The following is a 19,961-nucleotide window of genomic DNA, read 5'->3' on the forward strand; positions in this document are numbered from 1 at the left end:
AACTCATGGAATACTAAAACACCGTGCTTCATTACCAAGCTGGTTTCTTAAATTCTTAAAGAACAGCTACAAAAATAGGAAAACTTACTTCCGTTCGTCTGACACACAAATGTGATCTGTGAATGGATTCAAAATGGTGTCTGCATTTAAACAGGACGCCATCAAAGAGAACCAATCACAGTTAACATGACGTCAATGAATGATCTCATATCGGGCTAAAAGTGAGGATTTCTCATGTTCAAAAATGCCTCAAGAGCTTTAAAAACTTCCTCTATGCACATAACTGTATAGAAAGTCACCTTCAGGAACAACTAAACACTGACATGTACCTAAAAAACTTTGAACTCAAAATTTTACCCAAGCAGCAAAATGATTTCTGGATGGTTATTACTATCATGACACACTTAAGAATCTACTCTATACACATGGCTATATAGAACATAGCCTTCGAGAAAATATAACCTGAACAGCAAAACGATTGCTAGTTAATTAATACTGGCATGATGTGTTTATCCTTTTTTGGTTCCTAACCTAACATATTCAAGAATTTTATTGAATGGAATTCTAGGAGTTAAAAAGTGCTCTCCATATCATGACCTCATAGACTAAGAAATTATTGTTCACTAGTGTTTAAGCCTGTTACAATAACGGGTGCTAGAGTAGATGTCTGTATGTCTGTTTTTGTTGGGTTTTTTTGTTGTTTTTTTTGTCTCTCTCTCCCTGGACGCTGTCTGTCTGTCATTCTTTGTGTCTGTGTCTCTCCCTGGTCCCCTGTCTTGCCAAAGCAGCCCCATTTCCCTCTCCCCCTGTTGTGCAATGCCTGCCTGCTTCGTGGCCCCTTTCTGTTCCTCACACCCCCCCCTCCCCCCGATTGCTGTCTGCACTCAGCACAACCCTCCCACCAAAACAGCCCCCTTTTCTGCCTGCGCCATAGCCCCACATAGTGGGGAGTCGTCGACTTGTTCCCTACCCGACACTGCCGCCGCTAGCACTGCTCCGCACGGCCTTCATCCTCCGTCTGATGAGATAGTGGAGGGGTGAAGGAAAGGGGTGGCAATCTGTGGGTAGACACAGTGAAAAGAGGGAAACTGAGGACTGAATAGTAAGAGAGAATTTAATTTAGACAGAAGGAGAAAATAGAGAAGAGAGAGATACCAGAGCATAGTGGGGAAGGTGGAAGGAGACAAAAAAGGTTTGGACAAATTCCATGAGGAAAATCATAGTCTGCTATTGAGAAAGACATGGGGGAAGCCACTGCTTGTCCTGAATCAGTAGCTTGGAATGTTGCTACTATTTCGGTTTCTGTCAAATACTTGTGACCTGGATTGGCCATTATGGAAACACATTGCTGGGCTAGTTGAACCATCAGTCTGACACTATATGGCTTTTCTTATGTTCATATGAGTCCATAGAGAAATAAGCTCTCAGTGATGTTTTCAGTCAATGGGGACAGTTCTTTGTATTATCACACTGTCTGTAAATGCTTGTATATAGTTTATTGTTTATATATTGTTTTTTAAGAATCCATTTGAAGGATGTGACGAATATAGATGCTCTTCAAATTTTTGCTGTACATAGCCTTTTGAAGGAAGGAAATCTAACAAAGGTAAGTGCCTTAAGAAGTAAAAGAAAATTGCCAAACCTAGCAATTTAATATTTCTCCGAGGACAAACAGGACTGATGTATCCTTATACTTGGGTGACGTCATCCCAACAGAGCCAAGGGCAGATGCTGCCCTGAGCACTATTTTCCCAATATTCATCTGGCAACAGTCAGCATTTTTTAAATACTTTTTATCACCGGCTAAATTAGCTTCCAATATTCAGTACTGGAACATGTCCGAGCACCAGCACTGAATACTGGGGGCTAAATGTGGGTGGGGTGGGCAGGCTCAACTGATATTTAGAGAGTTATAGGGACCCTGGCTGCAGGGGCCCAGAACAGAAATTAAAGATCCTGTTCCCCCTGCTTCCTTCCCCAATTTCCCCATCTACCAAATGCTCTTCCATCCAGTATTTCTCAACCCTGCCAAGTTCAAAGCCTCTCCTCTGAATACAAGTCCAACATGGCTCCCTTTTCTTTCCTCAAATCCCTTCCCAGTCCAACAATGCTCCTTCTTCCCTCAACTCCCCCACAAGTTCAACCATGCTTCCTCTCATTCCTTCAAAGGCCCCCAACAGTCCACCAATGCTCCCTCTCCTTCCCTTACCCCCCTAACAATCATCCCTCAAACCCTCACACACACAAACAAATTCAACAATGCTTCCCTCCACACAAATCTAACACAGCTCCCTTCCCTCACCCCTCCCCAGTCCAGTACTATTTTCTCACTCTCAGTCCATCAAACAGGCTGTCTGGATCGGCACTGGATCCTTCTTTCTGCTGCATCTCAACCATCTGACAGAAATTCCTGTGTACGCATGGGTGGGATGTAGTAGAGGGAAGGATGTAGTGCCAATCCAGACTGTTAATGCTGGAAGAGCTGGCAGACAATGCAACTTTGATGGACCAGGGGAGTTTGAGGGAGGGAAAGGAGGAAGCGGAAGACAGTGCTGGATTTAGAAGAGGGTTTGAGGGAAGAAGAAAGAGTGCAGTGCTTGTCTGTATAGCATTGCCTGGGGGGGGGGGGTTGATTAAAAAATAAATGGTATTGGTATGCTATACCAGCATAAAAAAGCCCTAGCTGTACTGAATATTCACATTCAATTTGATTCAGCCCCAAATAATGCCCCGAGTATGTTATTCGTGTTTGGCTTAATAGAGATATAAATTAAAATACGAATAATCCAGAATTCTACTGTGCAAAATCCTACTGAAACACTTGGAGCTCCTTTTACAAAGGTGCGTTAGGGCCTTAACGCGCAGAATAGCGCGCGCTAAAATGCCGCACGTGCTAGCCGCTACCGCCTCCTCTTGAGCAGGCGGTAGTTTTTTAGCTAGCGCGCGCTATAGCATGCGCTAAAAAACGCTAGCACATCTTTGTAAAAGGAGCCCTTGATCTCTGATTTCATATTGCTTTTTTAATTATTTGTTAAACCTCAATGCCCATTATTCATTTTCATTATTCGTATTTTTTATTTGTATTCAGCTCTAATGCAAACCCCCTAATTCTATAACAGGTCACCTACAGTTAGACACCATGGGCCTGATTCTGTACAGGATGCCTGGTTTCTGAAGCTGACCGGCATCCTATATAGAATCAGGTCTAAGGCCACCTAAAGTAACCCCGATACTCTAACCCAGGGGTAGGCAATTCTGGTCCTCGAGAGCCACAAGCAGATCAAGTTTTCAGGATATCCACAATAAATATGCATGAGATAGATTTGCATCTCGAGGAGGCAGTGCATGCAAATCCATCTCATACATAGTCATTGTGGATATCCTGAAACCCTGACCTGCCTGTGGCTCTAGAGGACCAGAATTGCCTACCCCTGCTCTAACCAATGTCCATGTTACAGACGCTAGTTAGAGAATCGGGTTATTGTAGACATGGCCGCTAAGCTTATCATGGCAAGGGACCTCCCTGTTGCAATAGGTTTAGTGGCAGCAAGTCCTCCCCCCGAATGAACGCAGAAGGAGGGATGCCCAATCCCTCCTGCCTAGAACACTGACCCACCTCACCCCCCTCGAATAAAACCAGCAGGAGAGTGCCCAATCCCTCCTGCCAGAACACCCCTCTCCCCCCCCCCCCGAATGAAACAGGCATGACAGATGCCCAATCCCTCCTGCACGGAACACTGCCCCACCCCTGAACGCAACCAGCAGGAGGATACTCAATCCCTCCTGCTGGACCCCCCCCTAAACAAAACCAGCAGGAGGGTACCCAATCTCTCCTGCCGGAAACCCTCCACTCCACCAAACAAAACCGGCAGGAAGATGCCTAATCCCTCCTGCCAAAAACCCTCCCCACCTGAACAAAACCGGAAGGAGTGTGCTCAATCCCTCCTGGTAGAATCCCCCACTCCCCACTGTAGATCCCGCAACAACCCCCCCCCACCCTGAACGAAACTGGCAGGAGGGTGGCCAATCCCTCCTGCCAGAACCCCTACCCCCCCCCCGTACACCCCCCAATGACTCCCTCACCCTCCCCAGACCCCCCCTCTAACCGATATTGCTGGCCATTTGTTCAGGGGGTGGGAGGACTGGTGGCCGTTAAAGTTATCACAGCAGGGAGATTCCTTGCTGCAATAAGCTTAGGAGCCACATCTACTTACAATGTAGGCCAGCATTTTGCTGGCCTATATTGTACGTGTCTTCTGCTGGCCTAGGGATACGCGTACTGCCACCTAGGTTCGCCTAAGTCTACTTCAGGACAAACCACGCCCACCCCTAGCCATAGGCGAGCTTAGGTGGGCATTCAGGCCTCCCTAGGTTCCCGGAGGCACCGCCAATGTAGCCGACCTGCCTCAGGGGCTTTATTTAAAAAAATATGCATCCCGATTGGTTAGTTAGACAGTGGTAGGACGCCTACCACTGCTACAATCAGGACGCTGTTTACAGAATCTGGGCCCAATTGTGCACTAATTTATAGAATACAAGAACTTACAAGTCTCTAACAGTTAAATATATAAATGGTAGCTATGCATTCAGTAGTATTCTGTGACATATACGTGTACATAAGACAGCTACATAAGTCATGGGGGTGATCACAGGAGGAGGGTCATGGGTATGTCTTACTTAACATGCATGACTTACAGGATACTATAAATAATGTGCATATGTGCTGTATTTAGATGTGTTTAGATATGCTTGCCATAGACATAGCATCATAAGTAGGTGCACATTAGGCAGGTAAATGCCAATTTATACTAACATTCTATAATAGAATCTAGGTTCTCAAACGCCTTATTTGAGGAATTGGCACATTGCATTTAGTTGCCTAACTTTTTGCACCCAGTTACACGAGGGTATGCTGAAAAGTTCTCAACCCAACCAACAAAGTTGGGGCAGTCTCCATTAAGGGTTATACACTTAGTCCAGCAATTTTCCACTTTTTACATTCCACATTTTTCTGACAGATCAAAAAAAGGGAAAAATCACTGGACTAAGTGTATAGCCCTCAATGGAAGCTGCCCCAACTTTGTTGGTTGGGCTGAGAACTTTTCAGCGGTCCCTCGTCGAATTGTCCCATAGTAAAAATTTCCTACAACATCTTGGAAATATTCAGTCATGCTTTGGGGTCATAAGATCCCTAGGCAGAAGAATACAGTTCGGGTCAATAAATTCAGCAATCATAATTTTAAAAACTGAATACAGTTCTTTTTAATAGTATTCTGACCTGACACCATTGAATTCTCGCTAACTGTAAATAACAATAAAACTACAGTTATGATTTTTCATTTTTCTTATTTTAGTTTGTTTCATTTTTCAATAATAGAAGATTTTGAATTTTTATTTTTTTGATGATAGACAGTAGAAATAAATTCATGAGAAAAAAATCAGTATTTATATTAAACATTGGCTTTTATGCTGATTACATTGTGGGCTCCTTTTACTAAGCTGCGCTAGTAGTTTTAGCGTGCACTACAATGCCACACGCACTAGACGATAACGCCTCCAATGAGCTGGCGTTAATTTTTTCACATAGCGAAGGGGTTAGCGTGCACTAATCTGCAGCACGCCGCTAAAAATGCTACTGCAGCTTAGTAAAAGGAGCCCTGTGCTTGAAAGGGATTTAGAAAGTTGGTAAGCTTGGTCTAGAATTTATATCCCAAACATTTTAAAGTGATTATTTTACTATAATCTGGTGTAATGAATAATGGTAGGATGTACATAGACATTAGACCCACTAAAATCTGACTTTATTTCTGTAGGCATTAAATAATGTGAGAGATCTTATTAATGCTCTTGAGACTGTGGAACCTCGAAATCCAGACCTACATCTTCGAAAAACTAATATTATTTGTAGACTGGTAAGATTGTTAGAGATTAGTATTATAAGTACCATCAAATTGGATTTCCTATTTTCAGGAAATGTACTATAAAGACAAATCTTTAAGCTGGTGCCTAAATTTAGGCATCAATAATGTGCCTAGTTTATAGAATAGCACTTCGTTCATGATAAGTACGAATAATTGAAAGGTTTAATGGCAAAACCCACTAAGTCTACTTTCAGCAAAAAATGAGCTATGGTTTCATATGAACAAAGGATATTGTTATCTACTAGTGTAATTAATTGTTGAGATGAAAAGTCTACTTGTCATTCAGCTGTAACCAAGTTAAAATAAGATTTGTTTCCATGGCATACAGCAGTCAATAATGTGGTCTGCCAGTTTTCTCAAATGTAGAGGGGCATTTTCAATGTGACCTCTAAATCCGATTTTGGATGTTGTGGGAAAAACATCCAAAAATCCAGTAGAGAAAATGACCACTTTCAAATCAGAAAAACATCTATCTTTTTCTTTCTAAAATGGCTATTTCTTAGATAATAATTATTATTATTTATAACCCACTATACCTTAACAGTTCAAAGCGTTTAACAACAAAGAGAATCTGCCAGATGCATATGAAATACAAATGGAATTATATAACTGGCATGGTTGGGTTTCTTTAGCCAAAATTGTCATACGAAAGAGATTTCACAGGTTTCCTTAAACATTAGGGGCTCCTTTACTAAGCTGCGCTAGCGGCTTCAGCGTGCGCTGCATTGCCGTGCGCGCTACATGCTAATGCCTCCATAGAGCTGGTGGTAGTATTTTCCGCGTAGTGCAGGGGTTAGTGCGCACTATAAACGCTTAGTAAAAGGAGCCCTTAGTAAGGGGAAGAATTCACAAAAGAGGTTTCTGAAACAAATTTGTCATACAAATAAGATTTCCTAAACATTTGATAAGACAATGAATTCATAAATAGATAAATAAATGAATTCATAAATGTGTTTGTCTTGGTGCATCTATCTTTTTGAATCAATTTTGAAAATAAAACGTTCAAATAAAAAATGCACAAAATCAAACCATTGGGACATAGGAGGGGCCAGCATTCTTAGCAGACTAGTTACATATATATCTAATCAGAGCAGTGGGGCACCCTTAGGGACACTGCAATGAACATTACAAAAATGTTCCCAGGTACACATCTCACCATAACTCCCTTACATTGTATGGGGAGTCCTCCAATACTCATCCACAACCTACTGTACACAACTGTGTACCTCTCCAATAGTCCTTATAGTGCAATGTGTCTAGTATTCCTGAACGCTAGGGTTATGCATCTGAACCTGCAAATTGCTTGCGGAATGCTGTCAATCATCTTTGTACACCACCTCCTTCCCAGGAAGCTGCTCCTGCCCCTCAGTTTTTTTTCTGCAAGCATGTTGCTCAGAAGTGGTTCTGCTCTGCCCTACAGTTTATTATTTTTGAGTATTTTTTCTTAGTGTTTGGTTGGAGGTTTGGTGTCCAGAGTTGAGAATGACATGGGGAAAAAATTTGTCCCCGTCTCCGTGAGCTTGGTCCCCATCCCCATCCCGTCCCCGCGAGCTCGGTCCCCATCCCCGCCCCAAACCTGCAAACCATCTGATCCCATCCACACAAGCCTTCAATAGTTTTATACTGAACTTATTTTCTTAAAGTATAAAAAGAAACAATATTCTGTACAATTGTCATTTTATAAATCAAAGTTCTGGCTGTTGAACTAGAGAAAGAGATGTTCAGCTGGCAGAGCTTTGTTTATAAATTTTTATCTGCACAACTAATATACTACTTTATCCTAAAGCAAAAAGAAAAAGAATTTTTTTTTCTACTTTTGTTGTCTGGTTACTGCTTTCCTCATCTTCTCCTCATTCAATTCCTTCCATCCACTCTCTGCCTCTTCCATTTGCTCTGTTACTGTGCCTCTCCCTCCACCCCCCACCCCATTGGCCTAGGAAGGTGCGTGAGATAGGTAGGTGCGGGAGATAGATGCGATGGCGATCAGGAGGGGGTGAGGGGGCTGCGGAGACAAGGCCATTCACCACTCCATGTTCCCGTACCTGCGGTGAGCACTTTCTTTTTCCCCACCGTTTCAGTGGGTTACCCGCGGCAACCCGTGGCTAGCCGTGGGTAACAGCCACCGTGTCATTCTCTAGCCCTGAGTTTCTACTTATTGGGACACCTGGGAGAAGATGCAGATTCATGTTGCAGAAATCTGCTGCTAGCAGGATTATCCCTTGGGGATACCTAGCTAGCCAACCTGCTTTTGCATTTTTTGTAGCTCAGGGGCTATCTCCTGTGTACATACCCTATCCCTGATTTATTAGGAGCTTGAGCGCAGGCTTTTTGGCTCTTTCCCAGCTTGACTGAGTTTAATAATGGGTATAGAAACATAGAATATGACGGCATGAGATTCTCCAGGGGTTGAGGCTCAGTCCAACATCAGTCTGACTGGCAGCTCAAAGACTAAATTTGTACCACAAACTTGTGAGGCAGAGTTCTTCTCCATTTGTCCCAGCTGTACTCCTGAGCTGAAGCAGGCTAGCACATGGCACAGTGAGTGATGCTATTATCACAGGACAAGAAGTCAAAGAAACCCGAAAAAATGGAAGGTAAACCAAACAATACAAAAGCAAAAACCTCCCAAACCCCAAGAATAGTAACTGGACAAGGGAGAGAGACAAGAGCAAGACCAACGAAACTACACACCACAATCTGTAAATAATTTTTAATACACGGGAGAGCCCTCAGTCACACAGCCACCCACTGGAAGACTCAGTGGAACAGGCTGTCACTTGGCTTACACCCAGAAGAGTGTTAACTGTGAAACATCCCCGGGCTCTACTCCGTGTTTTTTTCAATAAAGTGCACCCAACAGTAAATAAAAAGCCTAAAACTGGTCTTAGGGATATTTGGAGAATTGAAATTAAGCATCAAATTTCTGCGTCTCAATGGCCATGAATTTGGTCTTGGAGGATGAGATGTACAATGTCCACATCTATGAGACAAACTTGTTTTTTTCTTCTGCATAGAGCATTTTAGATCCCAATTAGATTACAAAAGTTAAATAGCTCTACGTCTAATAGATGCTGGCATTGTAATCTTGTAGCGGGGACTCTAGATCACTTATTATTCTATTGTCCATTTATCTTGGCCTTTTGGAAATCAATATAGGGCCAAATAAATTGTTTATTGGAAAATCCTGTGACATAATAATAATAATTTATTTCTTATATACTGCCAAAGCCATGGAAGTTCTAGGCGGTTTACAGTAAGAAGAACTGGACAATCAGCGACATAGTTACAATGTAGAATCAATGAATACAAGTACAAAGAATGCAAATACAATAAGAAAAGCTGGACAATCAGCGACAAGGTTATAATGTAGAAGCAATGAATATCAGTGTACAGAATAGGAGAGATGATGAACAGAATAGGAGAGGGGTAATGAACGGACAAAATTCTTAGGTAACAAATCGGTTGAACAGTTTCGTTTTTACTAATTTTCTAAAACTATGATACAGTTCTATTTGGTATGTCAATGAGAGCAAAGAGCCAAATTTCATCTAAAAATAACAGGCTTCTATTGATTATGACTGGGATCGCCATACAACATATCACAAGTAATTGGAAGAATTGGAGCAGACTCAATTACAGTTTTTGGTGGAATTCGTTATGTCACATTTATAAAATGGAAAGAACAATAGCCATGCAAAAAGGGAATTATAAGAAATTTAAAGAGATCTGGGGGCCATTAACAAATTATTGTAATGAATAGATAAGTACAATGCAAATGAGGGGGTGGGGGATTTCTGAATTTTTATTAAATGTTTAGATCAATAGGAAAGAAAATTTTATATGATATATGTGATTGCATAGGTTATGGTAGGGATGGGAGGGAGGGGGTTAAATTTTATGATTTAATGTGGAATATGATAGAAATTCAAGTGTTGTATTCAATTTCAAATGTCATTTATTGATATACTTGTTGTAAGATACAAATATGAATAAAGATTTTTTTTAAAACAACAACAACAAGAAAGTAAAGTCTGGTCTAAGTCTCTGTTTAATAGCAGAACATGTGAGTAGCTAAGAGGTCTACATAATATTAGTGCTGGTTGTACATAGTTTTGGTATCTGTTTTGATCTGTTATTTGAATGTTATCAGGTTAATTGATGTTTATTACAGAGCAAAACAGAATTCTAGTGTCGGGAATTTTTCCCTATTTCCCTTCTTCCAGCTATGTCTGTTATTACAGTGCTGCTTGATTGATTTTGTACAAACTAAGGGGGCAGGAGCAGCTTCCTGTGAAGGAGGTGGAATTCAAAGATGATTGACAGCATTCTGCAAGCAACTTGGGGATTCAGATGCATATCTCTAGCATTCAGGACTACTAAACACATCTACAAGAAAGAAGATTGAGGTAAGAGCTTAATCTTTCTTTGTGCCTACAGGTGTCCTCTGTGTCAGTAAAGTAGGGTTTTGGTGGGCTCACACTTTCCACCAGAAGTGTACTAGTTAGAATGGGATATGGGCCTGGGTCCCCTTCTCTGCAGTCCACTGCACCAACCACCAGGCTACTCCAGAGACCTGTGTGCTGCTCTAATAGGACTGTCCATAACATCTGTCCTATTTGACTAGGGCAAGAGCCGTCAAAACAGCAGTTAGAGAGGCCAAAATCCGAATGGAGGAAACTTTAGCAAAGAACATCAAGAAGGGGGATAAATCCTTCTTCAGGTACATTAGCGACAGAAACCGCAGCACAAGCGGGATAGTACGCCTTAAGAAACCAGGCGGGACCTATGTAGAAGCAGACTCGGAAAAAGCTGAACTGTTAAACGAATACTTCTGCTCGGACTTCACCCACGAGGCGCCAGGTTCCGGCCCTCATCTACAAAAAAAGGATGGCTCAGTAGACCCGTTTAGTAACTTCAAGTTCACAACAAGCAGTATCTACTGTGAGTTGTCAAAACTCAAGGTTAACAAAGCAATGGGGCCAGACAACCTACACCCCAGGGTGCTCAGGGAGTTAAGGGACGTCCTGGCGGAACCACTATCCGTGCTCTTCAATCTCTCCCTTAGTACAGGTAGAGTCCCGTTGGACTGGAAAACGGCTAACGTCATTCCACTCCACAAAAAAGGTTGCAGGACAGAGGCTGAGAACTACAGACCAGTGAGTCTCACATCAATAGTGAGCAAACTAATGGAAACTCTAATCAAACACCAACTAGATATGATCCTGGATGAGGAGAATCTGCGGGATCCCCGTCAGCATGGATTTACCAAGGGGAAATCCTGCCAATCCAACTTGATCAGCTTCTTTGACTGGATGACGGGGAAGCTCGATGTTGGAGAGTCCTTGGACATTGTTTACTTGGACTTCAGCAAAGCATTTGATAGTGTCCCTCACCGCAGGTTATTGTGCAAAATGAGTTCTATAGGATTAGGTGACACTTTGACTAAATGGGTTGGGGACTGGCTTGGTGGTAGGCTTCAGAGGGTGGTGGTAAACGGCACCCCCCCTGTAACGACGGCAGTGATCAGCGGAGTGCCGCAGGGCTTGGTCTTGGGCCCGATCCTTTTCAATATCTTTATAAGAGACTTGGCTGAGGGGTTTCGCGGTAAAATAACGTTATTCGCCGATGACGCCAAACTGTGTAACATAACAAGCAAGAACACAACGGACAATATGAAACACGACCTACTCCTATTGGAGCAATGGTCTAGGACCTGGCAACTGAGCTTCAATGCCAAGAAATGCAAAGTCATGCACTTTGGCAGTCAAAATCCATGCGAGACTTACACCCTAAATGGCGAGATCCTAGCAAGGACTGCTGCAGAACGGGACTTGGGGGTAATCATCAGTGAAGACATGAAGACTGCCAATCAAGTGGAGCGGGCTTCATCTAAGGCTAGGCAGATCATAGGATGTATACGTAGGAATTTCGTCAGCCGCAAGCCTGAAGTCATTATGCCATTGTATAGATCCATGGTGAGGCCTCATCTGGAATACTGTGTACAATTCTGGAGGCCTCATTACCGCAAGGATGTACTGAGGCTTGAGTCAGTCCAGCGAATGGCCACCCGGATGGTCTCGGGACTCAAGGATCTGCCGTACGAGGAACGGCTGGATAAATTACGGCTATACTCACTCGAGGAACACTGAGAGAGGGGAGACATGATCGAGACGTTCAAATACCTCACGGGCCGTATCGAGGTAGAAGAAGATATCTTCTTTTTCAAAGGTCCGACGGCAACAAGAGGACATCCATGGAAAATCAGGGGCGGGAAATTGCACAGCGACACCAGGAAATACTTTTTCACCGAAAGAGTGGTTGATCGCTGGAATAGACTCCCACTTCAGGTGATTGAGGCAAGCAGCGTGCCTGATTTTAAGAAGAAATGGGATCGTCACGTGGGATCTCTGCACAGAGATAAATAAGGGAGGGTCATTGGGGTGGGCAGACTAGATGGGCCGCGGCCCTTATCTGCCGTCTTTTTCTATGTTTCTATGTTTACAGGCTAGTATGTACTGTTTTATTCATATCTTTAGGGGTTGGGAGGGGGTCAGTAACCACTGGGGGAGTAAGGAGGGGCAATGCCTTAATGCCTCCAATGATCATCTGGTCAGTTTGCCCAACTTTTTGGCATTATGTTATTGAAACCAATCTAGCCTCAAACATCCGTTTGCCCTGGATGTTTTTCTGCATTATTGCAGAAAAATGTCCAAATCAAAAGTCTGCCCTAATCCCACCCAAAACACCCCCCCCCCCTTGAGATTTAGATGTACTTCAGATAAACAGCATAGAAAACCATCTAAACGATGTGTTTTGAAAATGGGAATTTTGGCATTTTACATTTGGTGGGTGAACACTTAAACTCCACAATGTGGAATATTAGTTGCACTTTATGACCTACTGATGATACCCAGTGGTTTCCAGTTCTGAGTAATATTGCCCCACCAGTCAATCATTCTCAAAGTGCCACAGCAAGAAATCCTAGCACTTCCACTTCATTATGACCCTACTCTAAGATGCCGGCTTTGAGCAAACCTGTTTGGGTTCCCTTGCTAGAACAGGTCCTGTTCCTAGACAATTTATGGTGCAAAAGATGGGTTGCCATGCAAGATTTGACCTTCCACATCTATTGTGATCATGGCTAAACTTATTTTGCTTAGGCTATGACCAGAGCACATTTGAAGAGTTGCTCTGGAGCGTCAATGGTGATCTGTGCTATCCCTTGTAGGGTCAACCAGACAATGGAAGACATTGCCAATACATGTCCAATTAGAGATCTACCTGGTAGTCTTGAGACATTGCATACTGCATCTGATTCTCTTCCTGATTTGCTTAGTCTAGTGAAAAGCTCACACTATGCGAGCAGCATTTAGCTGGAAATCTGGTGCTGCTAACTGGATAACAGCTACTATTGATCCATATGTTTAATACTTCTCAATAAAATTGTATGACTCTCCCCCTCTCCTCCCTGGAGGTGCAGAAAAATGATATGCCCACTCGGGTGGAGAGCCCAAATACAGGTTTTGTGACACCATTTGGGGTGCCATCCTATAGCTAGGGAAGCTCTTATGCCTTGAATCCCTGTTTCTTTTGGATTACACATTGCTGAAATATGAGCAACTCGGATCCAAGTAAACCTCAGAAAATTCTAGAGCAATATCAACTGAGTATCTCAAGTTGGTTCTGTAACATGTTTTATTTTGAAAGTCTAACCAAGTTATAGAAAAAAGGATTGTTTTTATCATTTACAAATATTCTTGATTCTAGTGTGGGAGGAATCAACCAATTCTGCAACAAGTATATGCATTTGCTGAACATGCCTTTAAAATGTCTCCTGCACAAGCAGAATATGCAAATGAATTGGGTTATCAGATGATTCTTCAGGGAAAAGTAAAAGACGCATCTATATGGTATTCAACTGCCATGAAGTTAGATGGAACCTGTGTAGGTGCACTAACAGGTATATTTTTCTTATCTGTTTGGGAAGGATGATTAACAGATTTGTTAGCTATATCTGATAGCATTATCTAGATGTCATACCGAAAAATGTACAGATTAGAACTTAAACACATTTTTTTTTATTTAACCAAGGAATTTGAAAAAGTTGAATCGCATTATATCCAGAGCTGATTAGAGAATGGCACAGGGACAAAATCATAAGTGTTCAAGGCTTGTGCAGATGAGAAGAAAGCTTGCAGGGATGGGACAGAACTCAAAGGGGATGGAGATTGGGATGGAGATATATTCTGTGGGGACAGGGACAAATTTGTCTCTGTGTCATTCAGATTTTCAGTTTTAATATAAAAAAAACCTGATAAAAAATATGATAAAAACACCCCTGATGGGAAAATTAGGCTTTTCATTTAGAAATGTGTGGGGGGGATGGGGGGACGGGGGGGGGGGGACCCTGAATATCAGCCTGCCTCTTGGAGCCCATTGACAACATTTTCTTGCTGCCTTCATATGAATCAAGCAGAGATAGAAGACAGCAGATGGATTCATACTAGGACTGCATATTGATTAAAATGATAATCTTTTGGATCCGGATTCTTTAACTGCACTGATTTTTTTAGGCGCTGGTAGGCAACCAGACTCAGTAAAAAATGACATTTAAATGACATTTTTAATTGAGTTTCAAGGTGCCTACCAGTGCCTAAAAAACCAGTGCCAAAATTATGCCTCCATAGGTACTTTTGGCCACTTAACGCCACTGTTGGTGTGGCTAACACCGGAAATGGCATTAGGTGGCCTAAATTGCCTATGGAGGCATGAATCACATCAAAGGTAGGCACTGGAAATATAGGCCTGGAAAACCCTAGCCTACATTTATGGTTCCTACCTTTGCCGGAGGCATGATTCTGTACCCAGTTGCGACAAATGATCGGTGGCCACTTTTAAGGCAGCCATCAACAATGGTGCCATTTACAGAATCCAGATCTTGAATAATAATTACAATATTTAATTACACAATTAATCATATAAAGTGTTCCACTTGCATTTCCTCCTTTACAGTTTAAAATATAGACAGCAGATATAAATTCTCAAAACTTAAATATTTCAATTGCTAAACTGAAAATAAAATATTTTTTCTTATCTTTGTTGTCTGCTTATTTTCATTTTTCTAATCATCTGGATCCCTGCCTCTGGTTTTGCTTCCCTCTGTGTTTGCTTTGAATTCGTTTCCAGGGCCTTATGTTCTTCACTGTTTCTTTTCTCTAAACTAAACTAAACCTTAAGTTTATATACCGCATCCTCTCCACGGAAGTGGAGCTCGGCACGGTTTACAAGAACTTAAAATATAAGAAGAGAAAGGAAAAGGTTTACATGAGCTTATATATAGAATGGAAGAGTAAGGGGGAAAATAGAATTACATGTTAGAGAAGAGCCAAGTTTTCAGTTGCTTGCGGAATAGTTGTAGAGAGCCCAGGTTCCGCAACGGGATAGTAAGGTTGTTCCATAGACCTGTGATTTTGAAGAGAAGAGATTTTCCCAGTTTACCTGCATAGAGAATACCATGTAGAGAGGGGAAGGACAGTTTTTATCTTTGGGCGGGTCTGGTGCAGTCAGGACTCGAGGAGTTAAAGGATAGTGGGATTAGGGGAGGAAGGATGCCGTGAATGATCTTAAAAGCCAGGCAGGAGCATTTGAAATGGATTCTGGAAATCACTGGGAGCCAATGAAGATTGGACAGGAGTGGGGAGACATGGTCAGATTCTCTCTTCACTTCTTCTTCACTTTCTGTTATATATCCAACTTTCATGTTTGACTTTCTTCCATTTTTGTGCCTCCTTGTTAAATCTATCCAATTTCTCTCTCTTTCCTTCTCCTCCATTCATTGGTAGCAATTCCTTTCCTCTCCCTTTCCTTTCTATGTGCATTTCCTCTCTCTTCCCTTCTCATACCCTCTGTTTATGCCCAGCACTTCTCTTCTTTATTTCTTCCAAACCCTATTTTGAACATTTGCCCCTTTCAACCTTTGCTCCCACCCCCACCCCTGCAAGCCTGCTTCTCCTCCTGTGGGTCCCAGCATCTCTGCCTTCCTGTCTCTCCCCTGAAGTCTGGCATCTCTCACTCTTATCCCTGTTCCCTCTGTCCCAGCATCTCTGTCTCCCTGTCTGCCTGCTTCTCCCCTCCCCTTCTCTCATACTTTGGCATCATTCACTCTTCTTCTCCCCCAATCAAGGAATTCTGTCATAGTATGCAGGATGCTATAGAGCAGTGGTCCCCAACCTTTTTGACACCAAGGACTGCTTTTATAGAAACAAATTTTTCCAGGGATCAGAGGGGGGGGGATTTGAGGCCAGGGCCTGATTAAAGGGTAGGCCCAGTAGGCACGTGCCTAGGGCCCGAAAATGTCAGGGGGGGCCCACCAGTGTGACCCCGAAGCTCCTCCCGAATGACCCCGACACTCCCCGACTCCATCCCTGGATTTATCAGCAGCAGCAAACCCCCCACCGCATAACCGAACCCCCACTGACCCTCACATCTTTCCATTTCTCCCTCTCATCCAAACCCCGCAGACACTCCCACCATGAGACCAGCAACATACCTCCCTCCAAACAGCAGCATTGGCAGCACTCTAAACAGGCTACTTTGCGGTCTTCTCTTGCTGGTGATTCCCTCTGCCACAGGAGAAGGCCGCGAAGCAGCCTGTTTATAGTGCTGCTGCCGCTACTTTTTAGAATGGAGGTATGTCAGCCTTGTGGTAGGGTCGGTGGGGTTCTGCTGTGCGGGATGGGAAGAAGGGATGGAAAGATGTTGCACAAGAGGATTTCTTGTGGCCTGGTTGTCAGATGGCCATGGCCCACTAGTTGACTGTGGACTGGGGGTTGGGAACCTCTGCTATCGAGGGAAGACTGGCCAGAAGCAGCATGCCTGTAGTGCTGCTAGACTTAAAGGCAAGTTCAGAGGGCCACAAGGAGAAGGGAGAGGGAGAATGGGAGATGCTGGAGTACACAAGGGAGGGGCAGAAGAGGAAGAGATGTTGGGAAGAGTGAGAGGTGCTAAACCAAGGGAGGGTAAGAAAGAGAGGTTTTCTCAGAGGAGAGGTACACTGTCTCCACAATAGGAATTGGCATCTGTAGAATTATTGACTGGAGGGATAGCTGAGAAAAAACTCCAAGTACATGTTGCCTGTGAGTTGTCAAGTCAGAAGAGAAAAATTAACATGTTGTCAAGGCAGACCACAACATAGTGTTAAATAAGATAGCAGAAGATGGCCAGTCATTGCAAAGGCCAGCAGTGTATTCCTAATGGCTATTCCATGTATTGAAAGAAGTCTTTCACTCATTACCAGATAAGGTTAAAGGCCCTACAAAGATCAATTTTGGGAAAATCTTGGTACTTCAGAGCCTGCCAAGTAGTTTAGAGATTGGTAGCAGTGGATACCTGTTCTTAATTGTGATTTTATTAAAGTCTTGATAATTGATGCAGGGTCTGAGGGACTGATCCTTTTGTACATAAAAGAACCCCACTCTAGTAGAGGATTTAGGATAGATAAACTCTATGCTATATTTTTCTTGATATAATCGGACATGATCTTAGTTTCAAGTCTAGACAGAATGTACAGTACATATGAATACAAGTTGGCATCATACCTGGGAGCCTTTCAATGGCACAATCATATTCGTGATTGGGTAGAGTCATGATTTGTTTCTAGCTGAAAATATCAATGGTATTCTGCTGGGAGACCTAGAGACCTTCAAGGGCAGAAGCCACAAGGACAGGATTCAAGTCAGGAAGACCAGGAAAGAATCTGTCTTTATTGAAAATCAATAAGGGGGTTTTGGTTTTGAAACCATTTAACTCCAATAGGATGATGCAAACCAGAATATCAGTGACCTTTAAAAAAATGGTCTCCAAGTGCCATAGGTTCACCATTAAATCCAAGTCCCCATAACTACCATTAAATCCAAGTCCCCATAACTTGTTATACATTTCCCTGGTCTAGGTATTCTCTTGTTATGGACTATGGTGGGAAACAGCAATGGGTATAGCTTCAGCATTATCCTATACAAAGATAGAAAATCACATATTTTCTCCTCTTTACTTTAAAAGTATTACTGTGTAACTTCATGGAGTGTTCCCCCTTCCATGTTTGTATTTTTTTGAAAGAGTAAACAATTCATATTTAATCATTCAACCCCATGTAGAATTTTGTAGAGTTCCATCATATCTCTCCTCAGACATCTCTTCTTAATTAAGACCTCTATCCAGCTGATATTCAATTGGTGATGATCAATGCTGTTATAACAGCTGATTGTTACCAACTAGATTAGCCCTGGATATTCAGTTCCGGGCCATGTCCAGACATTGACTGTGAATATAGAGGTCTAATTTGGCTGATGCTGGCCACTAGGGCTTATGTGGATCCCAGCCAATATTTAATAAAGGCCCGCATAAGACAGTTGAATATTGGTACCTGCATAAATTTGTTTCTCTTTTAAAGCCCACTGATCAACCTCCTAGCCCCCCCACAAAGACACATCCTTCTCTCCTCTTCCCCCCAACCCACCACCATGAAGAAGTTTAGTACCACAGGCTTCCATGGGAGGGAATGAGGGTGTGTTGATGGGGGACTGGCTGAGAGAAGGTTAGGGGGCTTTAAAAAGCAAAAATCATCATGTGGATTCTGGCCAATATTCAGCTAGCACCAGCATAACTGTCTTTTGAGCTGTCCTGAAGTTGCCCACTTAGCTATGCAGGTGCCAGTACTGAATATTATTGGCATCTGCTTAACCCCAGGACCCTCCCTAACACTGCCCCCTGTACTGCCCCGACCTTCTCATTTTTTAATGCATGGTCAGAGGTGATATTCAGCGGCACTGTCCAGTTTAGTATCACTGAATATTGGGAGAAGCCTCTCCTGTCTGTTTAAATCACTTCAGCTAGTCACCTCTTTAGCCTTTCCTCAGAGGAGTTCCATTCCCTTAATCATTTTGGTTAGGGGTACTTTCTCTAAATCTGTCTTTTTTTTTTGAGATGTGGCAACCAGAATCAAACATAATACTCCACCATGGTCACACCATGGAGTGATACAGAAGCATTGTAATATTCTTTGTTTTATTTCTATTCCTTTCCTAATAATTCCTCATGTTGGGGTTTTTTTTGGCTGCCACCACACATTGAGCAGAAGATTTCAAAGTGTTTTCCACAATGATTACTTCTATTGTGGAACCTAGCATCAAGTAGCTATAATTTGGGTTCTGATGCAAAATGCATACGAGTCTTGAACCAATGAGCTATTCTCCTTTACTCGTAAATTTGTAGAAGATATCATCTACCTTTTTCTCTTGGCTCCACCTCCTGAATCTCTGGGCTGTGCTCCAGCTCCTCAGGTTTTTCCTTTTACAAGTGAGTTGGAAGGTGTCTTTCTGATCTGCTCTGATTTAGATATTTTATTTTCAGGTTTTTATGAGAACTGCGGTGCTTCAGAGGTCTCCAGTCCGACTGGGGCAGCTTTGCCTGGGAGAAGACACAACTGTGGTCAGAAGTCTGCAGCCGGGAGAACAGCCCTTTTATAGAGAACCTGCTTGGCCAGCCTGCCCTAACACTTTGGTAGCTTGGGGACCATTCTCTTGGGAGTCTGGTTCGCTTCTGGTTTTTAACGGAGCTTGAGTATAGACTAAGTGGCCCCATGTCAGTCCTGAAGGCTTTGTCAGGTGCTGGCTGTATTCCACCTCCCCTCCCTCCCACTGAAGATGCATGAGGAGCCGTGGGGGTCTGAGGTCTCAGGCTCATTCAGGTTCTGATTGGCAGCCTGAAGAAACAAGCATTTGGAGTGTAATTTCATGCTTGTCTGAGACAGCTTTCTTCGCCATTGTCCAGCTGCAGTTTCAGCTGAAGCAAGCACAGCACCACCACAAATTTGAGTACAGATTATTGTAGCCTATGGGAAACATCGGGTTGTTCACCAGTTGAAGTTTTAAAGGTTTTTGGGGCTAGTATTTGGGTTTCCCACCTACCACTTTTTCTGAATTTTCTGGGCTTTTAGCTCTCCTGACCTGTTTTCTGGTGCCAAAACACTGGTGCAGTGGCTGT

General features: G+C 42.9%; 1 protein-coding gene across 1 annotated transcript in view; it reads left to right on the forward strand.

Annotated features, from left to right (window-relative positions):
- Positions 1–19,961, forward strand: part of TTC21A (tetratricopeptide repeat domain 21A) — a 323,520-nt gene that overhangs the window by 92,190 nt on the left and 211,369 nt on the right. Inside the window, exons 7-9 of the mRNA XM_033931720.1 lie at positions 1,522–1,606; positions 5,814–5,912; positions 13,689–13,881. Of these exons, the coding sequence (XP_033787611.1) occupies positions 1,522–1,606; positions 5,814–5,912; positions 13,689–13,881 (377 nt within the window). The remainder of the gene's footprint in view (positions 1–1,521; positions 1,607–5,813; positions 5,913–13,688; positions 13,882–19,961) is intronic.

This window comes from Geotrypetes seraphini, chromosome 2 (genome assembly GCF_902459505.1).
Source record: "Geotrypetes seraphini chromosome 2, aGeoSer1.1, whole genome shotgun sequence".
In the NCBI taxonomy this organism is placed as follows: domain Eukaryota; kingdom Metazoa; phylum Chordata; class Amphibia; order Gymnophiona; family Dermophiidae; genus Geotrypetes; species Geotrypetes seraphini.